A 12,017-nucleotide genomic window follows, 5' to 3' on the forward strand; every position below is an offset into this window, starting at 1 on the left:
ATTTTGGTCAAAATGGCTCGCACTACAAAGTAAAAAAAAAACCCTTACAAAATGCATTGTGTTGCATTAAATAATCAAAATGAACAGAAATGAAATTGGTCTTAAGTGCGACTGCCCAGAACGGCTTTAGTTCAGTTCAAGTAAACTTGCAGACTGTTTGAAGGACCTCTGCTGGAAGGTTGTCTGAAGGACCTTTCAGAACCAAACACAGGTTTTCTGTGGAGGGTGGGCTGGCTCATATTATTCAGTTCTATCGCGCGATCCTGAACAGACGGTGTATGGTGTTGAGATCAGGGCTCTGAGGGCCACAGGTCCATCCTTGTACCCTCAGATAATATTGATTGGCACGCTCTATTTGATTATAGTTATCGTATTTGGCTACAGAGTAACTCTACAAATAATCTAAAATGCAAATATTCCATCACACATTGGCAGCAAAACATCAAAATGCTGAAACATTTGCACAGTAATAGTTAACGCTATATTATAAAAAAGTGTCCATTCTATTCACTACATACAATAAAGTTTTATATAATTTCTCACAGTGGTCATATTCATTTTGTGAAGTGTCGCACACGTGACCACATTAAACTATTTATTCTCCATCTGAATGTTTCATTTGAAAGGGACAGAAATCGACACAGAGCATCTCCATTTGTTTTTGCTGGTTTGACTTTGAGTTGCTCGTGAATTTGTCAGCTGACTAAGAACCACAGCCACCCACCAAATTCAGCCCCCCCCCCCCCCTCTCAAGCGCCTCCGGAGGGTTTTAGCTAAGGTAGTCGGTTACGCAGGAGCAGCAGAGCAACATGAGTGGAATGGACGTGATGCAACAGTCGTCCAGCACATACTGATCTGTGTGCGCGGTGGCACTGGCCCAAGGTTCAGCTTTGACACTCGGCATGCCAGCCCCCCCCCCCCCCCCCCCCCCCCCTTCCCGTCTATTTAAACGATCACACCACCGTGTCTACTGTACACATGTCCTGATTTAACAGAGTATTGACCAGCTCGGTGCACCCAATCCCTCCCCCCTTAGCACGTAATCTCAGTCATTGAGAATATTTGCATTGACTGCAAATGTTTGGACCGTTTGTTTGGATGCAATCCAGAATTTTTTTTTTTTTTTTTCCCCCCCCAAGTTGAGCATGGTTTGTTTTGCTCGGACGACTGCATACTGGCTCGTCTCTTTTTTTGTTCTGGCTGCTGCCGTGAATGAATCGGCGATGTAATGAGGTTTTGTTCACATCTGGCGCTTGGCTGGTCATGAGTAAATATCCAAATAAAGGGCTGAATACAGGTACTGTATATCTTCCATTTTGAGTGACCATAGTTCCCAACGTTGTCAAAAAAAAAATCCTTTCGGTAAACAACAAAGCGGCGTGGGAACCAAAGTGAGCTGTGGTGCCTTCATATTCTTGTCTCGTTCTTCCAGTCAAGAGCGTCACGCCGCTTTCTCACTTAACTTAAGCTGGCTGCCAAAATTGTCAACCGAGTGAATAAACATGCAGCAGCTTCTGTGATATAACAAAAAATATTGCACTCGTGTCTAATTTACACATGCAGTAGAAGGTAAAACCATAGAAATATAAGGGGGCACAGGTTTAGTTTTAGTGATTTTTTTTACCTTGTTTACTTATGACCAAATTCAGCCTGGAGTCGCCTTCCTGCACTCTGTTGTCCTAGCTATCCACTCGGCTTCACAAAATCACTGCAGCTTTGAATTCCCCCATACAGAGAACTCGCGTGCTGCTGAAGTAGCGACCGCTGGAGCGTTTTGCAGAGAAGTGGGTCTTAGAACAGTCCGCGCGGCATCGCGTTTGCGCCGGTGCAAATGGTGGCGCTTTCTGCAGGGGTGGCAGGCAAATGTTTCGACAATCTGCACAAATGATAACGAGTCTCTCCCGTGTCCTGTGTGTGCATCTCCCTCAGTAAGCAGCCTCAGAACAGCGCCGCTCCCTCGCCAGAGAACCTTCCCAAAGAGCAAGCCGGCAGCTCTCAGTCACGGGTGAGCCTCCTCTTCACCTCTGTATACTTTACTGCACTTGTCTGCCATTCTTCTTTCAATGTCCCAGTTGTAAAGCGCCTCTAAACTTTTGGAAAAAAACCCTGCTTTCCTTAAGGAGGGTGGGTGTTCCATGATTAAGTGTAAAGACCGTGTATGAATTTTTTGCTGCTTCTCTTTATCCCCTTGAAGGAAACTAGAGTCATCTGGGTTCCATCAAAAATGTGTCATAAAAAGCCGAGGGTCTCAGTGTTTGGTTCGCTCAATATGGCTTTTCTCAATTTTTAGGCTCCACCCCATGATACGTGTTGTCACCGGACGGCCGTAGCGCTGCATTTCATGATTAGGTTCATTTGAGCGGCGTCGATAACTCATGCTAGGTTAAAGTTATCCAACAAACACACAATGATTGTACGAATATGCAATTCCCGTGGTACAGTTATTGCCATTGAAGCTCTTTGCTCGGTTTCTCCCCTTTGTTTGGTCGATGTAAACTCCTGAGTCTGCCATTATTTGCACAAACATCCGATATAGAAAGTGCCGGTCTGATGTATTAATAACCTCTCGGGTTGCTTTCAACACAAGCCGTCTACTGTACAGCGCTTTGCTTCTGATCTTTCACTCGGTAAACACACAAAACCATACATTGGCTTCCGTTTTAGCTTCCTCGTCGTGCTGTGCATTTCAGGAGGTATTGCGTGCTGCAATGTAAACCAGACTGTGTCCCATTTAATAGAGATAAAAATAGCATGTCTGGTACTTCCCTCCATTTGACTACTTAAAAAAAAAAAAACAGAAGCCTGTTTTCATTGCAGCGGTCATTCTTCATTTGTGGTGTAAACGAATAATCAAGTGGAAACAAAGGTTATTAGTTTCTTTGAGTTGTGGAACACAGTTGTAACTACAAGTTCTCTGAGAATCTCGCCGCTGTTCCTTCCTGTTGGAAGCCTCAGCGTGAAGTGGTTTGGTCTGCCACTCCCATAGTCTTGAGTGATGGGCTGATCCCGTCTGTAATGTAATCTTTAGTAGTGTGAATCCAGAGCTCCTAATATGCTCTAGTTTTTCTCCTTTGTCCGACTCTCTGCTCAGAGCATTTCTGTTAATTTTGAAACCTCTTTGAAGATTTGATATTGAAAATGACTTTTTTTTTCTCTGCCAGAAACGTCCTTCTGCTGAATTCATCGACCCCCTCGTCAACAAAAAGCCCCGCATATCACACCTGGCCAGCAAGGCTGCAACAGCCCCGGTAAATGGCCAAATCGGCTCCTCCAATGGGAGAGCAAAGGCGGGAGACCCGCCGTCGGGGGCGGGGCTTTCCATGTCCGACGGCCTCGTCACATCCGGCACCCACCAGCTCCCCATGCTGGAACTCCCTCGTCCTTTCGAGGCGCTGTCGGACGTCAGCAACGACTCCAACTGCGACTCTAATAAGCCCGCGGCCTCCGAGAGGCTCAGCCAGTCGCCGTCGCCGTTCTCGGGGTCAAAGGTGGCGACGGCACAGGGCAACAGCAGGCCACCCCAAAGACTCACGGACATGGAGGCCCCACCGGACCTGGGTCCGTCACCGCTGAGCAACAAGTCCAGAAAGAACTCCAAAAAGCATAAAGACAAGGAGAAGAACAAAGACAGGGAAAAGGAGCAGGACGTGAAGGGTCGCAAGGAGCAAGTGCCTAAGCCGAGCGGAGCGAATGAGCTGAGCGAGCCAAGCCTCAAAAGCAGCAGTATTCCAGGCAAAAGACCAGGTACACACACACACACACTGGATAAACGAGTATTCGGTGATTCATCATGTGATCGGTGTGTTTTCCTCTGATCAAACTGAGACCCCTGCTGTTCAACTTCATGCTTTCAGTTTAATCTGTGTGTGAATTAAACTCTCCTAAAGCTCCTGAAGGGTAGGATTTTTTATAGAGAGCTTAAAATATTAATGTGAAACTATACCAATTATCTACACTAAATGATGTGGGGGTTTTTTTTTTACCTCGGGGTATTTACGGAGGTCTGAATTCACAGAAATGTAGTTATTTATGTTTTCTCGCCGCGTGACCTTGTTTCAGTTTGGAATGGAGCCTGCGACGTCGGTCTTCCTTCATCAGCCGAGGTGGCGGACTATTTACTGTGAGTATTTATCGTGCTTCGGTCTCCGCAGAGCTGGCCAACGTCCTCGCGCTGTTCATTGTGTTGTAGCAGAATAGATCATTGTTCAAGCACAAATTCTGCTTTGGCGTTTTCGTTCACTTTTTAAAACATGTCGGCTTAAGTCAAGGTTTTATTGCTTTAACATCACGTTCAGCGGCCCTCTGGGGGGGTGGGGGGGGTCTCCTCCTCTGGCTGTTTTTGTGTCTTCGATACTCGCTGGTGGATCCAAAAGTGGTTCGTCTTTTCAAAATGTCAGCCACAGCATTCACACAAGCGCCTCCAAATGAAAGGATCTCACAATTTGTATGAAGCCTCTTGCCATCGGGACACAAATGTGCTGATGGTTCCTGACTCACTTCCACTGTGATTCTTTTCAGTTTCAAGTCTGCAATAGTTTCTTTTTCCAGTTCCTTTTTTTTTTTTATCATCTCTCTCCAAAGTTTAGCCGGTGGCATTAGGATTGGCATGTGTTGTACTCGTCACTTTAAAATGGTCTGTCCTCTCTTTTTGACTCTATCCTGCTCGTTATCTTTCATCCATTCTCCTGCACAAATACTTCAGTGACCAACACATCTGTCTTGATCACATTCAGATTCCATTGGTTTTGATTTATCCAGTGCTGTTAGGCTCCACGGCATGATGATGATACTTCTGTCATGTTTTACAGTTTGTTTATAGGTTAAAAGAAGGATATTGTAGCCGACAACCCAAGGACCTTAACATGACCGTAAACATCCAGTAACCCTTCAGAAATGTGACTATGAAATAAACCCTGGTTTACACATTCCAGCGTTTTATTTAATTGTGAATATACACGGTCATAGTCGAAAAGAATAAGTTGTGCTTTGCCCAGAGAGTCGTACTTGACACGCGGTGCAGACCGAAAGCAGCACTACTGCATCAGCCTGAAGCTCTTTACATGACCTTTACAAACTTTTCTTGTCGGGTTCTTTCTTGGCTTCAGGAAATATCTTGACAGTTTTAACACCGAGGAACTTCCTGATGACATTATGTACTGTCGATATTTCAGGATTTTTTTTTACAGTTTGACTTATGGCATTCAGTATTTTTCTATTGTATTTAGTTTTGCTTTTGTATTTTTTTATTAACGCAGTGTACTGATGCTCTTAAGGTGCATCTTTTTCTACTTTGTGAAGAGAAGATGGAAACAATTCCTTTATGCTTTTAAATTTAATTTTAATTAGTAACTCAAATCATGTTGTAAACTTTTGAGGTGAATCATTGAGTCTGTAATATTTTCTTTACTTAAGAAACTTAATTGATAGTCATCAAAATATTAACACTAATAGTGAGAAGGGCATATTTTATTTATCGAAAGGTGAACTTAATAAGTCAAAAATTATTGCAATTTCGATTTTTTAACCATTGTTTTTAAAGATGGTTTGAATAGTGCCAGTTGTTTTGATAAAGTCCTCCATAGAAGCGAGTATTAATTTAGAAAATTTCTACAATCACAAATGTAAATAAAAAGAAACACTAATGTCTTCATTTTACAAATCTATTTTTTTTAAAAGCTGGGAAACTTGATTTAATCTATGGATAATAAAGGTAAACCTTTTGAAGTACCGATATCTAAGAACATTACCTACATTTTTGCAACTCATCACACTTTTACCCGTAGGGGGAAAAAACGTGATAAGTTGTAATTTATTGTTCCTTAATTTGATTGGAATAAATCAAGTTTCCACACATTTGACCTGCACCTCCACGCTGAGAGAGTATCGGAGGCCGGTGAGGAGGCGGCGTGTGGCGAGGTGACGACACGTGCGTTATTTCCCACCACAGCACCGTCATCGCTGCGATATTCACCAGAAATTATACTCCTCCTCGCAATCGGTGAGCTAGAATTTATCGCCATCATACGCAGGTGTCAGCGCCCATAAGGCTTTATGATGATGATGATAAAGTTAAAGGACTCATGGAGTCAGGTGACATAACGTATAACACCTCCGTGTAAGAAATGATGTAAAATGGAAAATTAGTGAATCCTTGAATCTTCCTCTCATGACTCTGCTGAAAACACCCGACTGGACTTTGTGACTTGGTGACGGTCTCTTTGCCTTCGCCTCTCCAGGAAGTACACAGTGGTGAAAACCCAGGAGCAGCGTCAGACGTATAAAAATGACTTCAACTCCGAGTATAGCGAGTACCGGAGACTTCACGCTCGAATGGAAAGCATCACCCGCCATTTCGGCGAGCTCCACAACGAGCTGAAGCCGCTCCAACAAGACACGGACAAGTACAAGGTAGAGCTATCCTCCGGGACGACGCAAAACTAACCTCCGTTTGTTTTATTACTTCAGTGGCTTTAATTTGTATATGATTATACAATGTTCTTTTTTTCTTTTTTGTTTGTATTCTCTCAACAGACAATCCACAATCAGATTATCCAAGAGTATCGTAAAATAAAGAAAGTAAGTTTTGCGATGGCAGATTTGAATGACGCGTCTGGATTAATGTGATTATGACCTTGCGCTTTCATGTCTTCTTGCAGATTAATCCGAACTATAGCCAAGAGAAGAACCGCTGTGAATATCTACACAAAAAACTGGCACATATAAAGAAACTTATTGCAGAGTACGATCAACACCACCTTTAAAAAAAAAAAAAAAAAAAAAAAAAAAAAAAGACGTAGTTGTTGGACATTGTTTCCCTCTTATCTCTGGAAACCAGGCAGATGGAGGGAAAACTCTGGTTCTTGCAAAAAACAAAACAACAGAAACAAAACGCCATGAAGGGAGGATTTCCCCTCACAAGAGCCAAAGGCTCTTTTGGGGACTAAGCAAGGATGAATGATTTCTTTTTATCTTTTTATTTCTCCATGAGATGGGGAGTTTCTTGGGGTGACCAGGTCTGTCATTATTATGGTTTTGTGTGCATCCAGAAAAATGACTTGCTGCGTGTGGTATTTTCCTCAACAGTCCACCCGACTTGTGGTGCAAAAGAGGTATGAGAGAGGAAACCTTGGAATCAATCCCACGTACTCTTGAGTGTTTTCCAAACAAATCTTTTCCTGCTTTTGAAACTGGAAGGATGTGCACACTGAGCTCAAGCCTGCAGATCATATGTCGAATAATCCCACCCCTACAAATTAAGAGTTTATGTGACTGACGCTTCAATTTTCCCCTGTGCAGTGAATCAAATGGCTGTAATGTTGAACTTTGTTTTTTTTATTTATTTTGGACACTTGGAGGATTGAGACACTTTTTTTTTTTTTTCTACACTCCTCAGTATCTGTACTTAAAAACCGTCTCGCGTTTTCTGTTCTCGCACCTTGAATGTCTGCCAGTATTTTCGCCAGAAGCCGCCTCGCAGATCCGATTGTCTTATTTGTTGACGTTTCTTTTTCTTTGAAATAGATGCAGATATCCCTTTTGATTAAATCAAGACATATGTACACAGGCAATGGTTGTACGTGTGACTTTTCCTTTTTGAAAGTTATATGTATACGGCTTTAAAAAAAAAAAAAGGGAAGGTATTCTTTGAATGGAGTGCTCCTTAATATACAGATGTGTTCAAAATAAAAGTCCTACATAATTCACCGGATCAATCACCGTTTTCTATGACTCTTATACACCAACTGATGATTTGCCATGTAGTATTTTCAGTTCATGCAATAAATATTTGAGTTTCTCAAGGAAAATGAAGACTTTTTTTGAACTAATATTCATTTTTAATGAGAAAATTTATCAAATTTTTCTCGTTTTGATTTGCAATATAATGTGCAGTTTCCCGAACGCACGGAAAATAAGTATATATTGTAAGGCTTTTGAGCTTTACTCACATTCTTTTCAACGCACTGCTATTATTTTGAACACAACTGTAACTTCATATGTTCATTTCAAAACGACACTTCTTAACTGGTTTGGCTTTTGTAGCAACAGAATACTTCAAAACTAATGTCCAGTTTTTTTGCAGTCAGTCCTCACACTATGGAAGATCCTCTAATTGTAAGATGAAGCGGGCAAGATTCTTTTCGCCAGAATTTTCTTTTTTTTTTACTTGGAAATGTCCACAGTTAGAAATATGAGTAAGAATACATCAGTTTTGTGGACTGATATCACTTGTGGTGATATTTGAAATGTATGAGACCACTGTTTGAGATTAAGCCATCTGTTCATTTTTTCCAAGCGGAGCCTCGTAGACCTCCCTGTCAGTGAAAGACCAGTTTTTGCCTTCTTCAAATGTGATGCCTATTCTGAACCTGAGAAACTATTTTTTTTTCTTTTTTTTCTCTTGGCCTGACTCTCCTTTCTGAAGTGGACGTTGGGGCCCAGTCGGCGTGTGTGGAAACGATGCCGCATCACAGCCGAACCCGAGTAACAAAGCGGGGCGAGTCGATGGATGCGTTTCTACTATTGATCTTTTTTTTTTTTTTTTTTTATGTGAATATGACGAATCAGCACTTTCTCTCCTGATGTTGTTACCTGAGGATGTGTCTTAAATGACATTTTCTCTCTCCCATCAGAATGCATGCTTTATGAATGTGTTTTCATGAACAGTGTTTTATACCCTTTACTGGAGGAAAAAGGAAAAAAAAAAAAAAAGGCAAAACAAAAACTGCCCACGGATCTGAAAATCCAAGCAAAAGGCCTTGTCCATCTCAATCGGTATGTAATCCAATTAAACACATGGTTCTGACCAGCATGTATACCAAAGTGCTTATGGAGTGGGACACCAGGATGCGTCGGTGGAAGAACGTGTCTGTATTCTTTGCTTCCTCCGACATTTCTTTTTGGTTTATATGATGTACAATCCACAGAAGAAAAAAAAAAAGGTTTCTGGATGTTTTGTCAAGGGCAGTCTCTCTCTGTTAAGGTGGGATTTTCTCAAGTCTTGCATTGGAATTAAGACTGAATCATGACCCCCCCCCCCCCCCCCCCCCTCATCACTTCTGTGCTGAACACTGTTGATTTTGGAGAGTCTGGAACTTAAATGAGGGATGTGAAGCAGAACGTACGACCAGTGTCGGTACGCCCACGTCTATACAAGACACGGGCGTCACAGCGTTCTCATTGTATGTCATTTTATGGAAAGGCTCAGTCCTCATTACTGTATTACACTTTTACTACAGTCAAGAATTTATCGTGACTTCAATGCAGCACAGACGTGTCCTTGTATGAGTTTACCGTGCCAAAATAACCTGTTTTCTTCTTCTTTTTCTCTTTATTATATACATGCTGCTGTTTAAACAAAGAGGGCTTTGGAGAATAGTCATAAAATGTTGGCGCTAAAACCCAAAGCACGCCTTTTGAGTACCCATGAGGGACTGGGACTGAAATTGATTCTTGTTTTAATAAAAGTCTTTAAAATATTAATTTGTGAAATTGGGGAACAGTTGGTGTCCATTTTTTTCTTTTTGCCCAATTCTTTGACGACTCGGCAACGGTCACATGCTGAAGACGTGTTTTCAAGCTTTCCTCAATGAAATGTCTCACTGATGACATTTTGCAGACAAATTTACTTTGAAGTAATGTTTTGACGGTCAACTGTCAAAATACATGTATTGACTTTTAGTACTGTTTAAATTTATTTAAAGCATGAAGGGGAGACACATTTAGGTGGTAAAATGTATTGTGACCTCATGTTTGGCCGATTTTGTGAATGTATTGTCTTGGTTATCCACCAAGCACTTTTTTTTTTTTTTTTTTTTTATCGGTTCAATTAGATTGAATTGTCTATGTTGGTACCTAAAAAGAGGATTCCACTATTTTTATTCTAATGAATTCCTAAACTATTTCACAGTATGTTGACAAATGAAAATATTAACTGAATCGTTATTTTAAGGGCTATTGTGTGACTACACGGTTTCGTTTCAGAAAAAAACATTTCATTTTGATAAAATACTCGTACATTTGCCAAGAAAAAGTATGAAGCAATTGGAATTTCTAAGTTTTCTGTATTAATCACAAAATGTGATTTGAGCTACATCAGTCACAAGTACAGATGAACACATAACCTTCAACTTTAACACAAAAACTCTCTCAGTCCATATCTTTATTTTACTAACTAATTAACATGTGCACAGTGCTGGCAATAAAAAGTGAACCCATAGGCCCATCAGAAAAGACTAAAATAAGTTAATTTGAGTGAGGAGGTAACAATCATTAAGTGAATATTATTCTTGTAATTGTCTTCACTGAAAATTTCAATTTTGAGGTTCCAGGCATAGGTTTTTTTTTAATACTGAATTAATTATTGCATAGATTATTTTATAAGGTAACAAAAAATGGCAACATATATTCATGAGTTTCTTTTTTTGAATTGATTTAAACGGTTGCTACCACAACAAATTGTGCATGTTTGTAGTATTGCGGCTGCCCTGTAGATGGCAGCAGTTTCAAACGCATGATTCCAATAAGTATTTCCACAGTGCTGACTTCACTTGTATTTCTTGATAAAGGCCACAAATTGATCGAAACATGTAAAAACCTAGACTTGTAAGCTGTTGCATGTGATCAGTAAAACCCCCAGGCATCAATTGGACTGGAAAACAAAGATGACAGAATTGGTCAAACTCTCATTTACCATTTAAGTCACAAAACATAACCCTCGCGTTTGTGTGTGTGTGTGTGTGTGTGTGTGTGTGTGTGTGTGTGTGTGTGTGTGTGTGTGTGTGTGTGTGTGTGTGTGTGTGTGTGTGTGTGTGTGTGTGTGTGTGTGTGTGTGTGTGTGTGTGTGTGTGTGTGTGTGTGTGTGTGTGTGTGTGTGTGTGTGTGTACCACCAAGTCACATCCATACAGTGAAGCAAGGGTCCAAATAAAAACCTTTGCATAGCAGGGTGAGCGGAAGATGCTCCGGCAAGGCAAAGGGGAAGACGAGACTCGCTGTAATCTGACGCACTGTGAAAGATCCCAGAAAGCTACACAGGCACTGTGTTCCAGTTGGATGGCCTGAGCTGTGCCTGAGCCTTGTTATGCTGGCTCCTATCCCAAAGCTGGCCTCAGCGCTGCTCTGAGAGCTGGAAGGGAGAGGGAGAGGGAGGGGGGGGGGGGCAGTCAGTGAGTTCACGGTGGCAATTTGCCATCTCGCTTCTTCTCTTCAACATACAGCAGCATATACACTGCCATGCAGCAGACGGGCTGCAAACTCTCTCTCTCTATATATATATATATATATATATCTATACTGCCGGGGTTTGATTTCTCTGAATAGCTGTGCTGAAAACAAGTGTGGGGTCTGCTTGCATTGAGAGTATGTGCTCACAGACCAGGTCGATGACTTGATTTCAAAATGTAGGTCATAGTTGATACGAGGGTCGATCGATACTTAGAAGTAGTCATATTCGCCACCAGGGTATTTCATCACAGATTCTAGTAAGATGTAAAAAAAATAAAATAATTAAGTGTCTTACATTTATGTAACCTTCATATTTCTGCTTCCAACCACATGTAGGCTGAAAATGCTGAGAGTAAAAACAATACTGACTCATCATTAAAAGCACCTGGATTTTTTTTGAAATGTTGGCAAAATTGGGGAAAAAATTAAATCTACAAAACGGATGAGACTGTCATAGTCACAGGAATCTTCAGGGAAAGGGCTAATCACTTGACATCAATCGACAGTGACGCAACAAAATGCACCTTCACTTGATTTTGGCGGCGTGTTTGAAAACATTTAATATTTGCAGGGTATTAAAAGACATTTCTGGATCTCCGCCGCTCACTGGTCACTACAAAGGTTCCTACATGTTGGCATGTTGACTGGATCATCTTCATTATGAAACCTCACTGTTGCAGTTTCTCATCGTTTTTAATGACCTTAATTGTCTTCTCTCACAGGAATACTTCTCATTTCTTAACTCTTCTTTGCCAAACTGCAAAACTTAAAGTCAACTTCACTTTTATATGAAGTG

General features: G+C 41.2%; 1 protein-coding gene across 1 annotated transcript in view; it reads left to right on the forward strand.

The window, feature by feature from the left end:
• ell (elongation factor RNA polymerase II) overlaps window positions 1-9,424 on the forward strand; it is a 33,462-nt gene extending 24,038 nt beyond the window's left edge. The window contains exons 7-12 of the mRNA XM_080506871.1: window positions 1,930-2,005; window positions 3,162-3,744; window positions 4,060-4,120; window positions 6,237-6,408; window positions 6,532-6,576; window positions 6,657-9,424. Coding sequence (XP_080362997.1) covers window positions 1,930-2,005; window positions 3,162-3,744; window positions 4,060-4,120; window positions 6,237-6,408; window positions 6,532-6,576; window positions 6,657-6,761 — 1,042 coding nt within the window. The 3' untranslated portion in view covers window positions 6,762-9,424. The remainder of the gene's footprint in view (window positions 1-1,929; window positions 2,006-3,161; window positions 3,745-4,059; window positions 4,121-6,236; window positions 6,409-6,531; window positions 6,577-6,656) is intronic.
• Window positions 9,425-12,017: the final 2,593 nt, after the last annotated feature.

Source organism: Blennius ocellaris (genome assembly GCF_963422515.1).
Source record: "Blennius ocellaris genome assembly, chromosome: 12".
NCBI classification, from domain to species: domain Eukaryota; kingdom Metazoa; phylum Chordata; class Actinopteri; order Blenniiformes; family Blenniidae; genus Blennius; species Blennius ocellaris.